We start from the raw sequence: 23,520 nt of genomic DNA, 5'->3' as shown, positions 1-23,520 counted from the left end.
TCCCCAGCGGGATTTTTAAGATAAAATCTGTACCAATTTGTTGAGTTTTTAAAGAGAAGTGATCTTTACATTACTATCTTAAACCTCCAGACCTGGTCTGTGTATCCTTCACTTTTAGCTTTTGTGTTTAGTTTTCTGATGCTCCTGTGGTAAAGAAGCTTTTTATTTTTTTCCTAATTTAAAGGAATTAAACTTTTTGATCTCATATAGAAAAGTTTATGTGGAAAAATCTAAAAGCTCATGAATCATCAAGTATAGTTTGAACTACTGTGGCTATTTAGAAAACAAAATTAGCAAAAGCATAAAATAAATGGATATTTATTTCAGATTTCTTCAGAGATAAATCAAAAGGGGAAACTATAGTACATGTGATGGTAAATGTTTGAAAGCAGTTATGGGAAATGAAGTTCCTGTGTATATATTAGGTACTCAACCCTCAGCAGAGAAGCAAATGGTGATGGTGAGTGTGCATGTTTTAGTCCAGATATGGAGTGCACCTTTGAAGCAAAACTTTGGTGTGCCTCCCTGAGGGGTCTTGGAGTTCATAATTTCCTTTAGATCATTGTAAGCTGGGGTTTAACTCCATGCACCAGCCCCTAATACATCTTCAATCTGCAAAATGAGCTGAGGGCTTGTCCACAGTAAAACCCTCTTTCTGAGTTTAATCAGCTGTATGGCCACATGCATAAATGCCAAATGTATTTTCTCAGTACATACAGTGTCAACAGGGCAATAGTAGAAAAGTCACTGGAATTATTCTGTTTAAACTTCTATACACTTACGGGGTTCAATTCCTTTTTTTATCACTTTTGATAGTCTCATATCTAGACAGCAAACACAATTTTGTAGTTATTTCTTGATCCCTTAAATGTTGGGACATTGCAGTACATTGCTTTATTTTAAAATTTCAAGTCATAAATTACTTAAATTATAAGCGTGACACTGATGAATGGCAAAATCAGCTATATAAGCAAATGAATGCATGGCTTAGGTTTTTTATAAAAGCACTTAAGTAGATGAGTCATTCATATCTTCAAGCTTGTTAATGAATTTAATGGCCTAAATTTTCAGGCCGTTACTAAAAATATACCTACTATAACTTCAGTTAAGTTGCAGACTAAATTACAGTTGTGTTTGCAGCTGCTAATTAGTCTTGTTGGTAAACAGTGTGCCTGTGGTTTTCAAGAAAACTAAGAAAAATACTTGAGAAAATGAATTTGAATATTCAATGTGTTAGAGAAAAAAGTTATTGCAGTTTGCCTAGGTTTTTTTTCAGAGAAGTCTTCTCTGCAATTTTATAGTTGGCTTTACTCCTATAATGTTGTCTGTAAGACTCTAGTGTCATCCACTTACACTGAAAAATTATGATTTATATTAGAAAGTCTTCTCTTGACTGTGTGTACGAATTGTATTTACAACCTGCAGGAAGACTTAAAGGCGAAAACCTGCAAATAACTAAGATTGTTCTCCTGTTCAGGATGCTTACTTTGGAAAGCAAGCAACCCAACAGCTTAATTATTTCTAGTGTGTACAAACACATTTTCTTACACACTCAGGGAGAACCTAACAGGCAGTTTGTACCATCTTCAGTTTTAGATATGTGAGCTGCTGCTGCATTGAGAAAATCAGAAAATGGAATGTATGATGCACTTATTCACTCTGTTCTCTGTAGAGCCTTAGTCATGAGTTTACCAGTGTTTTCAATGGTATAGTGTTGTGTGTTCTTGCTTGAAATTGTGTTCTGTCCACATACAAAAATGTAGGCACAAATATAGATATATCCAGGTGAACAGAAGGAATGCTTCAGTTAGAAAGCAAGTCTCTTGGATTCTGTAGATTTTGTCCAGAAACCTCAAGTATCCCTTGAGAAGTTTTTCCTTTACAGAATTTATAAGGAACCGCCATCCCAAATTCAGAATGAGACAGATGAGAGACTCTGGAAACCCTTCCAGCCACAGGAAGCTGTTCTTATTTTCTGATTTTTCTGTTATCTTCTGGTATCATGAGTTGTCAGGGAGGAAGAGATTCAAATTTTCAGCAGGTTTGCAAAGATAGATCTCTTAATGTCTTGTCTTTGTAATGTATAGCCCAGATTTGTTCAGCTATGGTCCCTTTTTCTCTGTGAGAGCTGATGCATCAGTCTGTAAAGCACTAGAGACTATGCAGTGATTGATTATGACTGGCACAACCAGACCTGGGAAGAATGTAATGGATGGGTTTGAGTTGTATTTGAGGCAATGGAGGATGAAAATTATGGGAAAAGTAGATCTCATTATAGCAAGTCATCTAGCTGTCTGCCCATCTCTGTGCTCTAGTGTTGTGGTGGTGGAGGCAGAACCAGCATGCCACTGTTTTTTTCCAAAAGTTTTGGAATATATTTGGGTGAAAGATGGGGAGAACAAGCAAGGGAGGGAGAGCGCCAGAGGTGAGTACAGTCTCCTCAAGTTCTGGCCCTCACATGGGTGCCCAGGTGCTCAGCGCTGGGAGTAGCTCCCATAGCAGGTAAGATGAATGATTTCATGTCTCTGCAAGTCTGTTCTAGCATTTGTTCTGCATCAGGCTCTTTGCGCAATCATGAAATTTCTGGTGTTTGATGACAATCCTGTGTAAGACAGGATTTCTCAAAAGAGATGGAGAGGCAGGGTTTTATTATCTCCAAGGATGCTGCAGTTTTTAGTATCTCCAAGGATGAAGCCTCAGTAAGCTCTCTGAGCCAGTGCTTAATCACCGTCACAGTGAGCAACTGTTTCCTGATGTCAAGAGGGGACCTCCTATATTTTAATTTGTGCCTGTTGCCTCTTGTCCTGTCACTGGGCACCACTGAGAAGAGCCTAGCTCTATTTTCTTTACACTATCCCCTCAGGATTTTGTACATGTTGATTAGATCCACACCCTATCCCTACATCAGCAGTGTCTATGAGGATCTTGTGAGAGATGCTGTCAAAGTCCTTAGTATTCTCCACTTTCCCCTCATTTACCAAGCCAGTCATTTCATTTTAGGAGTTTATGAGTTTGACCAAGCAGTTTCCTGTTGGTGAAGCTGTGCTCACCACTCCTGATCACCTTGTCCTTCATGTGGCTGGAAATAGTTTCCCAGATCAGTTGCTCCTTCATCTTCTCAGGGCCTGAGGTGAGACTGACCTGCCTTGTAGTTCCCTTGATCCTGCTGTTTTTAAAGATAGGAGTGACATTTGCATTCCTCTGGTCATCAGGCACCTCTCAATCACCATAATCACTTAAAGACTGAGAGTGGTCTCACAATGACATCACCCACTTCCCTCAGCACTCACTTATTCATTTATGAATGAGATCCAGCAAAACACCTTTCCTCACTGGCTTCTGTGTTGGTTGAGCTCAGTGGTGTGCAGTGCTGTAGGAGGAAGGCTGAGGCCATGCTGTGCAGTGAAGGAGTAGGGAACATGGGGTAAATATTTGACCAAGGTAGCTAAGAGCTAGATGCATACTTATGGACACTGAAATGCTGAAGTTGAGCAAGTATAGTACAAATTCAGGTCTGACACCTCCAAGCTGCACAATTGCCAGCTGGGTAGTCTCTTTTAGGTAGCTTATAAAGCCCCCAGAACCGAGGTAGGTCCATGCAATACAAATAGGATGTTTTCAGTGTGCTATCTCTGAAGGGCTTATTTTGAGATGTGTTTTCCTTTATTCCACTACTTTTGCACCCATCTGAGAGCATTCTCTGGAGCTGCAGTAACATAAATCTGGGTCTTGCAGTGCCCTAGCTTCTATCAATGGATCTAAATTTTGCTTGATGTCTCTTGGACTGTGCTCCTGCTGGACCTGATAATACTTGATTTACCCGAGTTCTCTATTGTCAAGGATAACCCAGCTTATCCTGTGATGTTGATCTGATCTTTGTATATCTTGCTGGAAAGAAGGGGAAGGAAGTGACTCTCCCCACAGAGTCTGGCTGCCCCTGTTTTGTACAGCTGTAAAACTAAGGAGCATTTCTTTGTAAGAATAGTTTTCTGGTACAAATATTTGATCAATAGCAGCCAGTTATTAAAAGCTGTTCCCAATAAAAATAGCTTTCACTAGATACTATTGACGTATTGCATTAAAGTGTGGAAGAAAGAAGAGGAAAGAATGTCATGTTCTCATCTTCTGAAAGAGGTCGACAACAGTGACACAAACTTTCTCAAGCCTAGATAGTTTTCGTTCAGTCTACCAATTAAAATGTCTTTGATATTTGCTATCACCTCTTGCAGAGTTTTAGCACTTCTGATTTTTTTTTACATTAAAAACAACCCCTTGAACTATTACCATTGCCTGTTTTTGTGAAGTTCTCCTTCCAGCTCCTCGTGGATTTAATCTCCTTCACAGTTCATAAAGGAAGATATGAACTTTAATGCGATGCTTTATTTGCAGAAGCTGTGGACACAAGTATAATTTATAAGAGATGAATATTAGAGTGTAATGCCTATGACATCCATATTGCTTATCAAGGAATATCTTTTTCTTTCTGGCAAAACACTTTGCAATGTTGTTTTGAGCTGGGGATCCCTTCCATTTCATCACTTTCCAATTTTTACATGGTTGGATATCTTGGCAAAAAGGCATGTTTCTCTTGTGATGATGAGAGAGAGTTTAAATTAGAAAAGAAGGCACAAGAAGAAGAAAGGAAGATAAAAATTTTATGGAAACTAATAGAAAATATGTGAAGTGCCAGGGATGGTAGCTTGATGTAAGGAACCAGATAGTTCTGGAGGGATCAGAGGGAAGAGAACCCGGCAAAATCAAATCCTGAAGACATTTGAGAGGAAAATAGACTCTTGTAAATCAAAATTATGTACTTTGGGTGTAAAGCACCACATACCTTTGGTGTGGCAGAGTCATGACTGGAGTTTCTTCCTGCTGTGGTGCACCCTTTCTATTCCTTTCAGAGATAATGGTATGATAGCATTTTCTTTGAGGTATGTCTTTCAGTGACTCCCAAGTTGGAGGAAGAGAAGTTTGAGTCGTACTCTTTAAATGTCTTAAGAGTTTAAGTACAGAAGTGCCTGTCTTAGATATTTTGTCAGTTAGTCTTGCTGGTAGTATTTTACAGCTCTTTAATTGGTTAGACTTCCCATTTTCTGAAGCCACTCTTCTAAATGAATATGCCATAACATCTTTCTATAAATAAAAACATTAATTAATAATTCCCATTGGCCGGCTTAGGCTTTTATACTCTCTGAATTCCTGATCACTTATTTTCTCCCTTCAGTATCATCTGTCTTCTTTTTTTCCTTAGGCTTCAGAAAGTTGTCATCTGTTTCCATTACATAAGAAATTTGAAGTAATTTTAAGATTTTTGAAAGGACAATTGATAAAACCATACTTTGATTTTATCTGGGCATCATAAAATATGGTAAGAGGGAGACTGAAACTCATGACTTCTTGGGCAGCACGGACATAAAGCTATGTTCCACTAACAAAAAAAAAGTTCAAATTACAATCTCTATGTGAAATTTTAAGTGATTTATGTCTTATGTATGTGGTGAAGATAAAGCATTTTAAAAGCAATAGTTTTTATACTATAACTGCCACATATTGATATAAAGGATTAGCTTTTAGTATATGTATATATTTAGTTATAGTATATCTTAGCCAATTATTTAAAAAAATAAAAAGGGGAAGGAACTGGGCAACTCTCCCCAAAACTCAGGCATCAGTTCTGAGGGATGAACGTGTGTCTGACGGAAAGATCTGTGCTGCTCATCCTTAGCAGTTTTGCCCTGAGGACTCACAAGTGAATATTGTAGGAAATTGTGTGTTCTTGTTAAAATATATTTCACTTGTTTGTCTGGGATCTTTGTGTGTATCTAATGCTTAAAAAGAAAATTTTGAATACTGTTAGAATCTGAGGATTTAGGAAAGGTATGTGGGGTGATTAAGCAAGCTTTGTGCTTGCACCTTCATTTGGGAAGCATGTATTGCTTTAGTTTCCTTTACTGTGATTCTTGATTGTGACATTTAAGAGATTAAACAACAATGTTGACAGCCTTTAGCCTTAGGTTTCTTTAGCACTTCTATTATAAATTTACGCTAAGATTCTGTGAGGGAAGCTAAAGCTGTAAGAAATTCTTCATGGATGCCTTATGGAATACTTAAGGGAAATTACCTTTCCCTGATGCACATTTGTGCCTACTGAAGTGTTATATCACGTTTCAGATGAATTTACTTAGGATTTATTTGACAAATGGGAGAAATGTGTAGATTTCACTAATCTTCAAAAACAAAGTAGCAAAAAGAATTATTGGTCATTAGAGAGGTCCAATATGAGGAAGCACACATCAATTCAAAATATACTTCTTTTTTTTTTTCCCCTTAAGGTATCTCAGGTTTTTCCAAACAGTTTTCAAGGAAGAAATATGTTTTTAAATTAAAATAGAAAGGTAATGTTGCAGATGCAAAACTACAACACACACATTTGTGCGCTTTTCTTCTTCACGTAAGCATGCTCGTAATCCTGTAGAAAGCAGGAAACTTTTTTAAGTGCAGATTTTTTATTATCCAGAAGGTACAGTTCCAGTAGAGTCATGGAAGTGATGTGTATGCATGACTAGGCCTTTAACATGTCACTGTCCATGCTGCGATGGGGAGGATGTAAGCACAGGGTAAACTAGTTTTCAGAGAGTGATACAAACCTTAGAATTGCATAGTAACTTTTTCTCAAGTCCCCTTTCGTTTAAAAAAAAAATGCTGTTATATAGTGTGGGTAATAGTAATTCCAGAATACTGGAAAAAGTACAGTGTTTAAAGTACTAGCCTAGCTTTGAAAGTACTTTAGTATGATGAACAGATGAAAAGGAGCTGCTCCTCATATCCAGAGTTTGCAATAACAAACCGAGTTTTGCAGGAGACTAAGGATTCTAACAAATGGGTTGTTATAGTTAGAACTTCAGTGGAAACAACGTCTTCATCCTGTTCTTCTAAGTTACTGTTCCATAATGAAAGGGGTTGCATGAAATACAAATTACTCCAGAGCTGATCTTTGACACCTGACGCTCAAACTTTTGATTTTGAAACTTCAACAAAGATGTGTTTGAATGGGAGTTCTTCAGTAAAGCTTTTGAGATATAATTGCCTGAAAGTCTAGTTTTCCAGCTACTGGGCTAGGCTTACAATTCATGTCAAAATGGAGAAACAATTTTTTATATATTTGTATTTATCTCTCATTTTGCTGTATCCTTGCATGAAATGCTACAGATCTCTCCTTCTTTCTGTTTGTCAGAGATGTATCCTGAATTTTTTCTTTCTCCTTGATAAAATAGTTTTTCTGTGTTGAAATTACAAATGTGTGAAAAAGGAAGAATGGAATTTTACTGTGCAGGGGGATGTTGAGATACCTGATTGGTTTCATCTCCATTTACTGCAAAATCAGAAAATTACTGAAAGGTTGCTGAGAAAATACAGGTCTAACTACATCTACTTTATATTCAGACATACATAAATCCATAGGGAAAAAAGGTTTGCTGATTCAACTGTTGAAGAGGAAGGTCCTTGTTCTAAGACTCCTGGCATATGTATGTCATTGGTACACATAGAACAAGTGATAGATGCAAAGTCTGCTTCAGGAGAAATCACAGAAGGACATCATTCCCTTCACAGTTATTTCTTACAAATTCTGAAATACTTTGAATTGTTGCAAAGGTCTAATATAATATCTGTTAAAGAGGAACATGCATTTTGGAAAGCCTCAGATCATTAACTGGGTAAGAAAAAAAAAAGTCACAGGAGAGAACAGTGAGAGTGTGAACTTTCACACATCTAGACTATTAACTGCAGCTAAAATTAACCAAGGTGCTGGTTCACATTTCGATCATGAGACTTCAGTCTTGGTCTTGTATTTCTCTGTGTTTCCTACAAGGAGCAAATACACAGCTTGAACATGTTTGCTCAGAGTTTCAGGGTGCTAAGTTTCCATTGCGGCTTTTTTTTTCCTTCTCTAAAATGAAGACACTTATCCTCCTAAAGTCCTTTAGAAAGTGAATGTGCAATCTAAAAGTTCTCAGGCCCAACCAAGCAAACCTTGGCATAGAATTAATGGGAAAACCAACTGACTTCATTATATTGTGCATTACTAGAGCCTGGATTAATCTGGAGGCAACTCTTCAATGTGTAACTGGGCTGTTCCCACAGTCCTAAAATGACCAGAGTTGTAGGTATGCATATTATGTCCATGGCACTTATCCTAGGAGAGCTGACTGCTCTCTAGCATGCAGGGACAATGCTTACTTGCTCTCTGAGGGCTCACACCTGCAGCAGCAGAATGGAATGCGTGTGAGTGTGCTGCTCAGTGTTGTTTCATGGTCAGTGATGCTGATCTTGTCCTTGTAAACATCAGTATTATCACTAATACCTGTGAGTTTTCTCCATAAATCTTACATGGCAGGTGACATAGCTGAAGTTCAGGGGGACTGAATGGGTTTTACTGGTTTCTACTGGGATGATTCTTTTTGGAAAGAATATCTGAGCTATTTTTCTTGTACAGCATTCCTAAACAACTTGAATAAATGGTTGCTTAGTAAGATTCATATCTACAAATATAAGGGGGTTTTTTTACACATCAAACATATCAAATACAAACTGCAGTTGAGTTTTTTAACCTTCTTTCCTTTTTCTAAGAGATTTTTTTCCAAAGTCTCTCCATATGGATATGATGTTGCTTTTTTGCCAAGTTTCTTTAGCATTTAGTGGGATAAGTGTGGTGTTCTCCACTTAAAATATCACCTAAATCTAATAAGTTTTACATTAAGAATAAGTTGTTTACAGAACTATAAAGATTTTTTCATCATTCACTAAAAAACTGGACAGTGGTACTTTGAACTTGTGTGAGATAGTTTAACATAATTCTGTTGTATCATCACATTTCCCTCCACAATATGCAGATTGCCAAAAGACATAAACTGCACAAGACTGCTTTTGTCACAATAATAATAATGGCCAGTCTTCGCGAGCGAAGATTCAAAGTGCTGGGTTATAAAACTTGTGTTTGTGTTAGGCCACATCAGTTGGGAAGTTTGAAAATGCTTTGAAATACAGTCTAGTTAGAATGACCATCTGCCTTCAGCTTCTTTTACTGTCTGCTATGGAAATACCTAGAAGTTGTTTAGATGCAATGATACAATATTATTCAGTCCACTTGTGTCTGTGTGTGCAGTTATTATTACTTGGATTGCACATGATATTGTTGTTATACCTGTTAATTAATGTAGTGATATGCGGTTGAGATCAGGAAGAGAAGTGTCTTCAGAAAAGTGAAAAATAGCATAAACTTATATTGTTTTAAGTATCAGATTTGAAAGCTAGTTTGTGTTAGTATGTTTTTAATGAAATTCTCTATGTACCAAGTCATCAATTCCATTTTTTGGTAATGGGTTTTCCTACTTCAATATTGTAAGCATCATGTAAGTCTAGGTGATGCTTAAGTTCTAGCAGCTTTAATACTTCACAGGAATGACACACAGGCAATTTAAAGTCTGTATGTTACTAGAATTAAGAAAGTGCTGCTAAAATATATCTTTATTTTTCTCAATTTACTTTAATAATAAATAGGCTTCCCTTGTGCTTTCCATAAGAAGTGTGCTGGTACCTGCAAAATGAACTGGGAATCTAAGTTGCCAGTTTTTTCTAGTTTGTACAGAAGCAAAAGTTTGGAACCGTAATATAGGTCATCAGGCATAAGTATTTACCTTGTTCTCCTTGTCTTCTTAAATGTGCTAATAAATGCCAAAGCATGTACAGGAATTGCCATTATTCTTGCATTTTTCATTTCTAAATCTTGCTGTGTATAATGATTTAGTGAATCTGTGTATAACTTAGAGTTCTGAGTGAAGTAATGAAATGGATTTCTCACTAATGCATCAGTGTATTTGAAATAAGTCTTTCTGCAGTCATTGCCTTTTATCACTGCAGAGCCATTAACTAATAGCTTCCATCCTGGGACAATGGAGTGACTAGAGCCTGAGGGAAAATAATTTTCTATAATATATCTGCAAGAAGCACCAGTCTACAAGAGCTGGATTTTGTAGAAGCTGACTATAGAAATCATTTGTTACTATTATTTTGGGAAGAGTGAGGGCTGAAAAGTGATGAGAGGTATTCACATAATCAGAGAGAAAGAACAGAGAAGAGACATGCTTTCCAGCAGGAGATTCTTGTTTAACTGTAAGACCAGCTAAAGAAGAAAGTGCAAAGCACTGGAAAACAGCACTTCAGTTTGGAGATGAAGCTGTGTGCAGCAGGGAGGATCCTGGCACCCTTCCAGGCCCCTAGCCCTAAGCCTCAGCAGTGATCTGGACTAGTGAGAAGAAATTAGGTCAACGTTTGTCTTTTTATCTAGCTCTGTTTTTCTTGTGTTTCTGCAGTAAAGATGAGTTTGTCTCAGAATCAAGAACAAATGTTTTGTTTGCATTAATTAGCATATCAAGATTAAGTGAACATTAAGCTGAGGTTAGAGTTGGAGGAAAGCATATGGATTAACTACCTTGGAGTAGGAATAGCCCTGAGCAAGTCCTAGGAACCTACAGCAGAGGTGCATGTGGTGAAAGAGGAGAGCCTGTGCTGACAACATTCCAGCCTAACCCTAACCCAGCGTACTGGGAGCTGGCTGTTGATCCTCTATAATGACCTTCTACTTAGGGAGAACTCTTGATAGTGTAATGCTACCCCTTGAGATTGTTGGCTGTGGGATTGTTCAAAACAATCTCACAGACAGGAGTTAAGAGTTTTCAGAACAACACACAAAGTGCAGTTATCCAATGCTGGTTTCTGTAGTCCAACTGGGAGAGGTGCTATTGGATGAAGCATTTCATTAAGGTATTACCTAGATCCAAAAAATGCCTAGAGTACAATATAAGTTTAAAGAAATGAAGGCTGCAAGAAACTAGGATAATAGGAATTGAGTTGGGAGTTATTGACTTGATAAGGGGAGAATTAAAAACCTGAATGAATTTGAAAAACTGCCTCTCTTAGTGTTCACTCACAAAGGGAGGAGTAGGTGTCATGGTGTCTTCAAAGCACTTGTGACACACACAGGGGACAGTTCCTTCCTCTGGGCTCTGGATTCACATAAGGAACTTGAGCATCAGGTTGTTTTGGATGTATTTCTGTTTCTGCACGGGAGCAATTACCAACACCCATTTCCAGTATCCTGCTCCCACTCACATAACAGTTCCCCCAGCACTGTGTGACTATTTAAGGACTTACCACCCCCCCACCACTGCCCCATTCTAGCAGTCTGTAGATATTAATGCTGTTTTGCATCTGTGGCAAGTGAAGTGGGATAAGGAAGATGTAAAGCAGAAGTTCAGGGTGAGGTAAGTAGTAAACATAGTGCTTCAGTTTGTGTGTTGATAAGAAAGCTGGCATGAGGACTAAAGAATAGCCAGGGGTTGTCTTTCAGGTAATTTAGGCAGCATCTTTTTTTTCTTTAGTCAGGCCGAATGCTTCAGTACAATTTATGAACTATTAAACAATTTAAATTTTTCCTTAGTAAGATATGTGGATATCTAAATATCTCTTGAGAGTAAGGAAACCAAGAAGTACATTAACTGTCAGTGAAGGTTTTTAATCCTTCATTGTATGCCACTGTCGAGACCTAGGACATTAGCAGGAATTCTGTAAGGCAGCAGTGTTCCGATCAAGAAAAATAGCTATCATTTCCCTAATGAATTCTAAAAGTACTTTAAATTCCACATAATAACTAATGTGCATTAATCTTGACCCCTGCAAGTCTGTAATGGCTGCTAAACAGCAGTGTATATCAACAATTAATGTGCCTGCTTGAAGCATGCGCTAAAAACATTGGTAGAAGAAGAGCAGTGCTGCTTTTTAATGCAGGGGGAGAAAATCCAGAAATCAAAATGAGTAGATACTCCCATTTGTTAGTAGTTTATTAATGATTTGAACTCCTAGTAGGTTTTTCCGTTGGGAAAAACAAAGTCAGATTTTTTACAAAACTTGAGCTTACTTCAGAAGACTGTTGCATCAAGACGATTTTGGAGATTTGTCCCTGCATTATTATCAGCGAAGCACATGAAAAGCAGAATATGGATGATTTAATTCCCCACCCAACAGTAGATGTCACAGCAGGAAAAAGTGTCCTTTTCCATGTTACCCAAGCATATTGCACAGAAGAGGTCCATTTCCTGAAGGCAATGTCTCCTGTCCAGAGCCTCCTTTTACTGTTTCTCAAACTCAAGCCAGTGTTGCTTGAGTGTGTCTTTAGCTATCCCAGTAAATATTTACTGGAAAACTAAACTGAATGCATGACAGTATATGTTTTGCAAGTTACTGTGAAATAAAGCATCAGACAAACCAGATCATGTTAAATGCTCATGCAAAGTACGTTCCTACTAGGCAGAGAACCTGTAGAGCTTGCAGATGCAATCAACAGAAATATAAGACGTGTCTCAGCTGATGTTGCTGTTTGCTTCAGACTACTGTGTCTGGAATGGTAATACAAGAAGGCTTTTAGTGTTCCGCGTGTTAGCAAGGGTGGGTGTCCCCCCCTTAGCTGTGGGGACAGAACTGCATGCAAAATCTCGATACGTGGTCAGGCTTCTCTCTGCCACGGCTGCACACATGCACTGCTGCCCCCACCCCCAAGGGTCGCCCAGCTGTGCAGGCTGGAAAGGAGCAGGGGTATGTCTGAATGAGGTCAGCTGTGAAGTGTGTTCAGTCACTTGGGAGTGGGCCTCTAAAATAGTTCTATTCCTGAAATCACACAGAGAAGTGTCTGGTCTTTCTTCCATCTGGGCCCCTACCTGGCATGTCAGACCTTGCTCCTGTCCCTGCATCAGTGTGGCTATCTCATTCTCAGCAACTAGAAAGAGAACTGCTTGTGGCAGTCTTAGTTTTTGTTAAATGTTTGAAGTGCTGTGGCTCTCTAGTCATTTGGAGCCCAGAGAAACACCTTTTCACACAGTCCTCTTGTGTGCATCCATGTATCCAGGTAAATTGATAATTTTACTCTCTATGAGCCTAAAGCTGGTACCACTACATCAATAAGACCAGGTTGTCATGGCTTAGCTCCAGATACCATCTAAGTACTACACAACCTCTCACTTGCTTCCCCCCACCCTGTGGGGAGGAGAACTAGAAAAAAAATAAACTTGTGGGTTGAAATAAAAACAGTTTAGTAATTGAAATATAAAATACTACAATAATAACAGCATCGTAATAATTGTAATTAAAAGGACAAAGAGAAATAAAACCTAAGGGAAGAGAGAGATGCACAATACAACTTCTCACCACCTGCTGCCTTGTCCCCCAGCAGCGATTGGCCCCTCCTGGCCAACTCCCCCCATTTTATATATGGACATGATGTTCTGTAGTGTAGGATATCCCTTTGGCCAATTTGGGTCAGCTAGCCATGCTCCCCACCAGCTTCCTGTGCAGCTCCTCACTGGCAGAGCATGGGAAACTGAAAAGCCCTTGGCTCAGGGTAAGCACTGCTGAGCAAAACTAAGCAATCAGTGTATTATCGACATTATTCTCATACTAAATCCAACCCCACAGTACAGCTTCTAGGAAGAAAATTAACTCTATCCCAGCTGTAACTGGGACACAGGCTCAGTGTGCTGTTACTCTGCCTGTTACTCTGGACTGATAATAGATAATGAGCATCTTCTCCTTCAGATGTCTTATTCATTAGTGGTATGGGAAAGGCTGCAGCTGAACTGTGAATCTGGTTTTTGGACGGCACCATCATAAAAATTTGCAACTTTGCATCAGAAAGTACAGATCAGGTATAAACTGCCTTTTGTTAGTTCAATTTTATTCCAGAAATACCGACAGAAAAAACTGTGGAGCAGAATGTAGAGGGGATGGCGACTGTGAGGCAGAAGAGCTGCGATCTGCTGCACCGGGTAGTTTGTCATAGTGTGAAAACAACAGGTACGGTGAATTCTCAGAGGTGTGATTTCATTTGGCAGACAGGCTGGTTGGCATATGCCTGTTTGATCCAGATGGAATTTGTGGCTCTCAATGACCCAGTATTGTAGAGGTCCAAATTTAATTAATGCAGACCCACTTTTTAGGGAGTTTAATGGTAGTGCACGTTTAAAGAAAGATGGATAGTATTCTGGTTTGAATGTATTTTATATATTGGTACGCTGTATATATCATTTATGCAAACCTTATAAAACTGATGTAGAAGTCACATAGTTCTGTGAGATATTCTTACAACTTTCCTCTGTTTCTCATGGAAACCTAGCAGTTTCTAGCCCAATTTCTAACAAATTTTTCAACATTTCTTTTACCAAGAAGTGACTTCCTGTCACTGTAATTTCATTTTGTAATTTACTAGCTTTTCTAAAACATCTTTAGGCACACCTGAATGTCTGAAGCCAAATGCTGACAAATTATTTTCTAGGTTCTTTGTAGCTTTGTATTTCAGTGCTGTTGTGTCTCCAAAACAAAGTCTTCACAAACGTGTGTTACTGCATGGAAAAGAAGATTTATTGTATACAGTTTTGACCAATAAATAAAGAAAAATACAAGCTGCCAGGGCTTGGAATTTGGGGAAGGAGGAGGTGTGGGGATAAGAAGTGCCAAGATAACATATCTTGCCCTTGGAAGTGCTGAAGTTTTCTGATAAAGTTTTAAAGGGATTTGAAGTCTGGTTTTTTTGTGTTCCAGTGGAGATGACATTATTACCAGTATCCATACGGAATCAGTGATTTGTTTTGTATTATTTTTTATATTTTATGTTGAAACAGAGATATTGTTAGTTAATATTCTAGTGAGCAAACTCAGTGAATGAACATCCTAGAAGGATGTGGAGTTTAACTATTCGCAGTTTAATCTCAATGATTTATTGAAAGAAGGACAAAGTAATAAAAGAGTTAGTAAAAATCAGAGCTAAAGGTTTTGACAAAATCATCTTATCTTACAGTATAACTTAGTGTAGCCCTTAACATACGTATTAACATATATATTAAGATAATCTATGAATATCTATTTTTAAAAGCTGCTATATACAAAATCCCACTTCCAACCTCCTTGGTCAGCACAGTCAGCGTGTTATCTGCTAAATTACATCTTAAATTGTTAAGAAGCCCAATAATGCATCTTGAAGAGTGTTCTCAATGTTTGAACCGTGCTGGCAAATCCAACCAGGATTCCAAGCATTACTTTGCAGTGCTTGGGTCTTCCAACTGGAGTTGTACTCCACTATATTGGCACAGGGGTACCTGCACGTACAGTGTGCTCCTGTGAGAAAAATGAAAGCAATTTTACTTTTCTCAGATAAATCAGGTGCTGTTTCTTTTCTAACTCCTTATTTTGATGTATAGTTCTGAATTTTCTAAATTGCCCATACATCTTATGTTTTTTGCCCACTTTTCATCTTATTTTTTTATTGCATGCTACCATTTCTTAAAACAATTACTCATATTTAGATCTCTAGTGAGAACGTTATTCTTCATCACTATCTGAGACTATCTCTTTCAGTACTTCCTATAAAAGAAATTAGTTTGAAAAATTAGTCCATTTTCAAAAGACTTTTTTCAAACCAAATCCAAGTAGAGTTGCTTTACAATGCCCATCCAGGCACTGGGAAGGAAGTATCTCCTCTCTTGGTATCTCCTATTACAGCCTCCCAGAGCTACCCAGAATCTCTACAGAGCTACAAATCTTATGTTTGTTGTCAGAATGGGTGATACTTGTAAACTAGAAGAAGCTGGAAAGAGAATTTGCTGCAAACAACAACGTCCTTGTTTAGCTTTAAGATAGAATTAAGAGGTGATATGCCAGAGTGCATCTGTGCATTTTCCATTATGGAAGTGTCAGGTAATAGTCTGGCATTCCACATAGTCAAAAGGATATTTAATTTTCTGTTGTCTTCTACACATCAGCGACAGGAATATTTGTTGTGTGATATAAAACTGCCACTGTCATAGTTGCCTTTTGAAGAAATAATCAATGTTGTGTGTCATAAATATCTTCTTGTAACAACTATGTGGATTATTTTTAAATAACTTGAAGTTAGTAAAATAGCAAGTAATATTTTAGAGGCACAGTTTATTTATCTTTCAGAAGCAAAATTGTATGTTCAACTTTTCAGTTTTCCATTACCCAATTTAATTAATATCTGTATCTAAATTAGTTCAGTGCAGGGAACATCAGCCTCTCCTTTTAAAGTTTTATTGCTACACTGTTTGTTTTTGAAATATCCCAATCAAATGTTTAATTGCTAAGAAATCACCATTCTTAAGGAAACATTAAGAAAACATTGTTAAGAAACTACCATTGGAGTGATTTTCTTATTATTAAACTTTCCCCTTGATATAAATATCAGGGAAACACAGGCTTGTCAAATGGACAATTTTAGCAAAATTTGCAAAATATCATTGTTGACAAATTGTAGTAATTTCTGTATTTATTTTAAATTTTCTGTGACTTCCTGACTCTAAAAACTCTCTTTCCATTTAGATATACATTGAATGTTTACTTCAGAGAACTAACTATAAAGCTGTTGTTAAGATGGTTTTCAGTTTCCAAAACAGTTTCTCACCATTAGAATTGTGCACAGGTGTGCTAGATTTTAAAGCAGAAAGGCACTGAAGCTGTACAGAATTTAATTAGATCTCGCTTTACTGTTGTGTTAGTTAAAATACGCTTTGGAGCTGTCAGTTGGAATTGGTGGGTGCCTGTGAAGACGCTTTTGTGAGCAGCATTAAACGCGTGCTGTTCCTCCAGCTGCAGGGACTCTCTCTGCACCCTAGTGCTGTGCAAGAAACATTCTCAGTGCATTTTTCTGCATATTAGATTTCTGGATCATCTTGTAATCCTGCAGACAGCATTGGATGAGTTCTTGAGGAAATATATGAGGTGTCTGGCATTTGTTCCTGCGACACTAAATATTGTCCTGTTTGTCATAGCGTAAGCGAAAAGTGAAAACACACACTCCAGCTTGCCAGTGTGGGGCTAGTGCTATTTGTTGCTCTTAAAACAAGCACGCTTGGCAGCGTGCTGTACTGTGCCAGGAAAGAGCACCGGGACAGAAAATTCCATGTTCCTGCACAGATGAATGAGAGAAATTGCCAGAGGGCAGACACCTGAGTTACAGGCATGCTATGGACAATTGCTCACTCTCATGTCAGGTGTATAGAAAAGAACATAGAATGGTTTGGCTTGGAAGGGATCTTAAAAGATATTGCCATGTATCTCATATTAAGAAAATATAACTGCAAAACTTAGAACATCTCCCTGAAAATGTAACCATCTTGTCTGTCCCATGTAACGTATTAATGATCACAACTTTGATTTTCAGTCTGTGTGTTCTCAGATCTCAAGAACTTTAACTTTGTTAGCCAAGTACTGGGCTGGCATCTTCAAAGCTGGTTGAAGAACAGTTTTCCTGGATAACCAGCCCTAATTCTGCATAACTGAAGGATATTGCCACAGAACTAGTTTATCCAGATAAGTCATTCCCATAGTCAAATTACTATGGAAGGGAGTCAACTTCCAGTTGCATTACTAAATGCCACATCACCTTCTTTTCATTATGGAAGGAGTTTACAGAAAGCTGTGGTCTAGGTGTGTGTGAAAACAGGACACACCTTCCACGTTGAACTTCAGAGGTGTGCCTGTGGCAGTGTAGGCTGTCTTGCAGGGCTGTAATGCTGTTGGAAGGCAGCATGCTGTTTCCAAATGCCCTTTGCCTTTCAAACTGCTTATGGCTGCTGTGAGTGTTCCAATTAGACAGCAACTTGGCTGTATTTGGTAGCAAATTTAAGTCCTGATTTATAATGTCAGTGCTGTAACCTGATTGCTTGTAAAAGACTAAACACATTTAGTCTGCAGACTCTACTTTGTTACTGTACCTCTTCTAGGAGTTATTGAAAAAAATCAGGTCAATTTGCAATAATTTAGTTTACATCTTACAGAGAGAGATGGGGATTGTGGATATTTGGAGTTTAAAGGATATGTGAACAATTTTTTAAATATTTGCTATAGTTTTCTTTTGCAAGTTTAAAATGAGCTTTGGAAAAGTTTTGCATTTGCTTTGTTATAAACAAGGGTTATGTTGCCCTTTGAGTTCTTCTGCTAGTTTAGATGTTTCTATTTTATTGTAGCACTGTGTTTCTTAAAGGAGTGCCATTAGGGTGCAGAACAAACCAGACACAATCTGCTTTTCAGTTAATAGAAGAAAAGTGTTTTTTCAAATATTATTTATTTCCAACAAACTATAAATTAAGGCCTTAAGACTGTAGAAGCGTCAGGTGCTGAACATTTTTTCACTGCTTTGTTCCTTATGGCTCTTTCAGTGAACTAAATTTGAATTAAAATTATAAGAATGAAGTTTTCATTTGACCTGCAGTTGTATATTGCAATTGTATTTTAGTGATCATTTTAAGAGATCAAGAACTGAATAAATTTTTATTTTCAGTAACTTTTCAGGTGCTATTTTTTATATGCATAAACCATGTGCTATTGCAATTTTGTAATTCTGTCTCTTCATTTGGAATACCACTACGTATATTTCTCATTAGCATTCTGTAGATTAAATTTGCCTAAAACCACTTTTATACATATATAATTACAAATATTTTTTCGTTTTTAATATCATTGTGAATTACACTTATAGTTGATTTAAATATCTTGATAATTAGTTTAAATATGTGGGCAGGTTTTAAATGTAAATCTCTTTTTGAAAGATTTCTCAAGCACATGAATTGGTGGGCCTCCTGGTAGTGGGCATTAAAAAAGAAAAATACTAGTGCAGAGGGAAAGGAAATGTGAATTGCAGAAGTTTTTTCACAGAATTGTCAGATATTTAAAGTTCTACATTCAACCTTTTGGAAATTGTTCATATGCGAAGTTAAAGATTATAAAAGTTATGTAAAGTTATTATGGTTATGTTTGGGTTTTAATAGCAGTCAAGCAAAATTCCTTTTAAAAATGCAAATTAGGTTAATGGAAGCCTGCAGCATACTACTGAAACATTTTCTCTAAATAGTAAGAAGGAATCCTGTATGTGCTTAACTTTTCCACTCAGAAGTGCTGTGCACTATGGCTCTGAAACTGGAAATGACAAGCAGTGAGCACAAAAAATGAGAACAATATAATTAAAAATATAATTAAAATATTATGTTTCAAATTGTTATGTTAGTAGATATGCTACCATGGGGATATACTGCTTTTCCTCTGAAGGTAGTACTTATTAATGGAGAATTGTTTCTGAATTTGTAAAGCAAAAATGCAGCTCTGTGTTACTGATGCTCTTCTTTCATACTTCTATTAGAGTTAGCTTTGCATTTGATTTCATGATACTTACTTAAATGTTTTTGGAATAGCTGTGAAGCTGCAGTTTACAGTACACAGATACTGAAAGGTGTTTATATCATAGTAAAAACAATACATTCAGGAGAGGTTTTGGGGGGGGTTTCTAGCGGAGGACTAATATTTGGCTGCATTTTTTTTTTTTGTTTCGTGGCTTTTTCCTCCCTGTGAGTGAGGAATTTTTTATATCTAGATTGAATAGAGCTGTCATTCTAGCCTTGCTGAAATAACAAGAGCCAACAATATAGATGATGTTCAGTCTTTTGCGTTTCCAAAGATACTGTTTAATACAACTGAATGAGGGATGAAAATATGTAAGAACCATCCCTTCAAGTTTTCTGGAAAGTGTTTTTGTAGACTAGAACTCCATCTTTTAATAAACTAGTTACACTGGGTATTTCAGATCCCTGTGTTTTGTTGATTGTCCTCACTATGAAGTACATTTAAATTAAAAAGTGGCTTTGTTGCATAAATTACTAATTTGCTAGTCTTTGCCGTAATTATTTAATAAATTAACTGTTCTACACTTTCAAAACATAATCAGCTGACAGCGAGATATTATTTCAGTGAGATATTATTTCTTCATAGACCTTTTTTTTTTTTCCTACGGGCTCTGTGCTATTGGTTTTTGTCTTGGTAAACTTACAGTATCTGGGATGACTCTAAAAACCTGTTTGTCCTGACACGTTCTTTAATACAGCATCTGCAGTGGACATGTTTCATATGTGTAACTGATAGCTGTCAGACTGTAATTTCATTTTTCAGTGGATAAATACCGACAGTTTCCATTGATGCAGTCTTACAAACAAATGTTTTCAGCTGTGGACATTGTGCTATAGATTCCATGACTTTATTTATCTTCATTTCTCAGTCAGCACTGAGAAATATATACATATACTTCTTATCCACTAGTTGTTAAATACACACAACTCGTTTCTTCTTTTGCTGAGTAAGATTCCTTTGGGTTTCTTTAATTCCCAGTTAGCTTTTCTCTGGCTAATGGTATTGTTAATGCCTAAAATAGTGCTTTAGCTCTGAAGGCTGAAATCATCATGAAACCAGCAAGTGAAACTGAAGTTCCATACATTTGTATAGCTTTTAATGAAAATGTACTAAGATTTCTTCCAACTGGGCATTTTAAGTATGGGAGCTTCCTTGTCCAAACTGCATGCTAATAGAGGCTACATGGAAATAATCAGTTATGCCTGAGAAACTGCTTTTTATTGTGAATTAGGCTGCATTTAGTGCCCTGAAACTCCCTCAGCACACCACATTTGAGTGTCAGTAGCAAAGTATTCAGGAAAGGCTTTCACTTCATCCCATTTTTCCTTGTTAGGGATTTAGAGCCCAGATTGAATCACAGGGCTTCAGCCTTACCTCCCAGGAGCATCACTCCTACCACCCTGCACTGCAAAATCCACATAACATCACTGTGAGGAAACACTGTAAAGCAGCATCAGTTTATCTTTTTGTCCCACGGGTGCAGCAGAAAAGAAAACTCACTTCCCATTTTGATTTGGTCTCCCCTCCTGATCTTTTGTCCATCTCCCTGAAAAGCTGAGAAAGGGGAGGCCAAGTGTTGCTCAACCAGCCTACAAATGAAGTAGTCTGGGCTAGTGAGCATTCCTGTGTCTTGGGAAACAGCAGTAAGAATGCCTGTAAAAATAAAAATGACTTTGTATTTCAACATTGCTTACAAACTCACAAGTTTGACTGTTAATCTTTGTGTTTATTTCTTTTGGATATGCATAGTTCATGTCAGTATTTATCAAAGGTCTTTCTTGCTGTATGCTATTTTTCTATGCTCTCAGAAATAAAGTAATTTAACTGTTGTTAAATTACTGCTTTTTACTAAAAGATAGAAGATAATTTTATTAGTTTTTCATTATTGCAAGTGGATTCACTCTCTTCTTAATGAAACCCCACCCAGCAACGAAAAGGACATTTATTTAAGAGATATCCCCTTTGCATATATTTTTCTGCTTGAAATTTGATCAAATGATCAGGAAGGGTTTTGAACGTGTTTCTACAGCTCGTTTTGAATTCTGTGCAATGCAGAATCTCAACTTTATTTTTGTCTCAGAAATACATGTCTGATATAAAATTCCATTTGGCAAGGAAAAGAGATTTTAGGATTCCACAAATCCAAATTCTTTTGCTTATGACTATGTCCCAGTTGAAGCGTTAGATTTTCCTTTGAGATCTTTCAGAGCCAGGAACATGATTCTTTCAGCAAGGTATGGTGCACATCAGCTTCTTGTTTAAACCAATTCATTCTCCGGAGATGTGAAGAAATATGTTGTTCAGTCTGGCAGTACTAATCCAAAGAGACACAAAAGGGAACCATGAGACCCCCAAAGTTTGGAAGCATGAAAGTGTAGATGCTGGTGCCGTGAGATTTGGTTAATCAGTTAAGGTTTTATTTTTATAAAAAAAGCAGACACTTGAATATTTCAAAACTATGTAACAACATATAATGTATTTTGGCAATATCACATTCGCACAATGGCTTTCTTCTTTGTTTTGGGATGCAAGAGGAAAGTAAATCTCATTATTTTCGAATAGTCTTATACTTTGTTTTCATTCCTTGTTCAGAAGGATGGAAGAAACAAAATTAACAGTACTTTGTTCTTTACACCTACAGCTGACAATAACAACAGCGATTAAAAAATGAATTTTGTGAACTGACTGCTGTTTGTTAATTTAAAAGCAAGTGCTGTACTTTCTGTCTAGGCTTGAAAAAAAGTTGAGTCCCTTAGCCTCATTTTTTTTCTCATGTTGAATACGAGTCCCTCGGTAAACACTGAGGTACCTCCATTCATGGACATTATCTCTGTCTGCCCTTCCAGGGGTCACAAGCGCAAACTAGATGACGATGATGCTGCCAGTGACTCCAGTAAAGAATCCAGCAATGAAGATGAGGAAGGAAGCAGCTCTGAAGCAGATGAAATGGCAGCAGCACTTGAAGCTGAATTGAATGACTTCATGTGAGGTTCATGCAGAAGATGGAGTTTGTAATTATATTTTACTTCTCATAAACAGATCAGACTTCAGAAGACTCCCTTATGTCAGTACTCAATGTTTTTCCAAAATGTGTGTGTATATTTTGCAAAGCAACACAAGAGGTGACATGTTATTTTACAAAATTGGAATTAGATGCTTTTAAGTTGTTTTACTAAAAGAAAATATACTTTTTTAAACAAAAAAAAGTATTAAGTGGGACATGGTGTGTGCTATGCCAAAGACATGTTAGAAGATCTATAGAACCTTCATGTACAGGACAGTGATACAAAGATTGATTAAAAACACATCAAATTTCTAAAAATAATTCAGGCTGTTGTTTATGGGTTACAGTCTTCAAAAAAAGGAGAAGAGAAAGGAGATGGAATTGTCTGGGTAGTACAGCAGGAACCTGATGAACTGGTCATCCTTTTCCACAAATAAAGCTATCAAATATAAAACGATTTTTGAAATAAAAAAGAACTATTTATATTTGTATAGAAACAGAGAACATGATATGCAAGCTTTGTAAACTCTGCATTTGATCCACCTGTCATTTGCTTCTAAGAGGATACATAATGATCAACATTCATGGTTTTAGGTTACTTTGTTGAATAGTTGGGTTCTTTAGAGACATTGTTTAGATTTTTAACTTTTCTTCTCTGTAACCAGAAATATAGCACAGCATACTGCGTGGTCCTGTTCTGCCATAAGATGCATATTCACCCATTTGTGTTGTCTTGGAAAGAATGAGTGCTACTTCATTCTAGATAGAATTTAATTTCTTTGACAAGAGATCTGATGTAAAGTTTTTGTATATTCTATTTCATATTTGACCCACAAAACAGATTTTCTTTCATTTAATAAAGGTTCATTTTGTACACTTTGTTTCCCTTTCGTGTTCATTTGCTTCCATCAAACATAAGGCACTTTTCTGTAATCTTTCCTTTATTCTGCATGAAAATAAGGAAAAGCATCAAAAGCTAGTGCAAATCTGTAGATTCAGGCTGAGGCTCAGAAGAGAAACACTGGCTCAGAAGATTTCCTTTTCTTTGGTATGTGAACTGTTACATCCTGACATTTTCTCAGGTGTCTTTGACTGGCCTCTGAAATTACCATAAGAGTTGTTGCTCTGGTTTTGAATTTCTGAGGCTAGAATCATGGTTTATTCTCAATTGTTAGCAACAGAGAGTCAAATCCTTTTAAAAATATGTTTGCAGAAGA

At 37.1% G+C, this 23,520-nt stretch overlaps 1 protein-coding gene across 1 annotated transcript in view; it reads left to right on the top strand.

Annotated features, from left to right (window-relative positions):
* Window positions 1-23,179, top strand: part of CTDP1 (CTD phosphatase subunit 1) — a 101,074-nt gene extending 77,895 nt beyond the window's left edge. The window contains exon 13 of the mRNA XM_027721513.2: window positions 22,146-23,179. Within this exon, the coding sequence (XP_027577314.2) occupies window positions 22,146-22,287 (142 nt within the window). The 3' untranslated portion in view covers window positions 22,288-23,179. The remainder of the gene's footprint in view (window positions 1-22,145) is intronic.
* The last annotated feature ends 341 nt before the right edge of the window (window positions 23,180-23,520 follow it).

This window comes from Pipra filicauda, unplaced genomic scaffold (assembly GCF_003945595.2).
Source record: "Pipra filicauda isolate LSUMZ 115617 unplaced genomic scaffold, ASM394559v2 scaffold155_size1731166_pilon, whole genome shotgun sequence".
NCBI lineage: Eukaryota > Metazoa > Chordata > Aves > Passeriformes > Pipridae > Pipra > Pipra filicauda.
The sequence above is the reverse complement of the archived record's forward strand: the minus strand, read 5'-3'. Positions and strand labels throughout refer to the sequence as shown.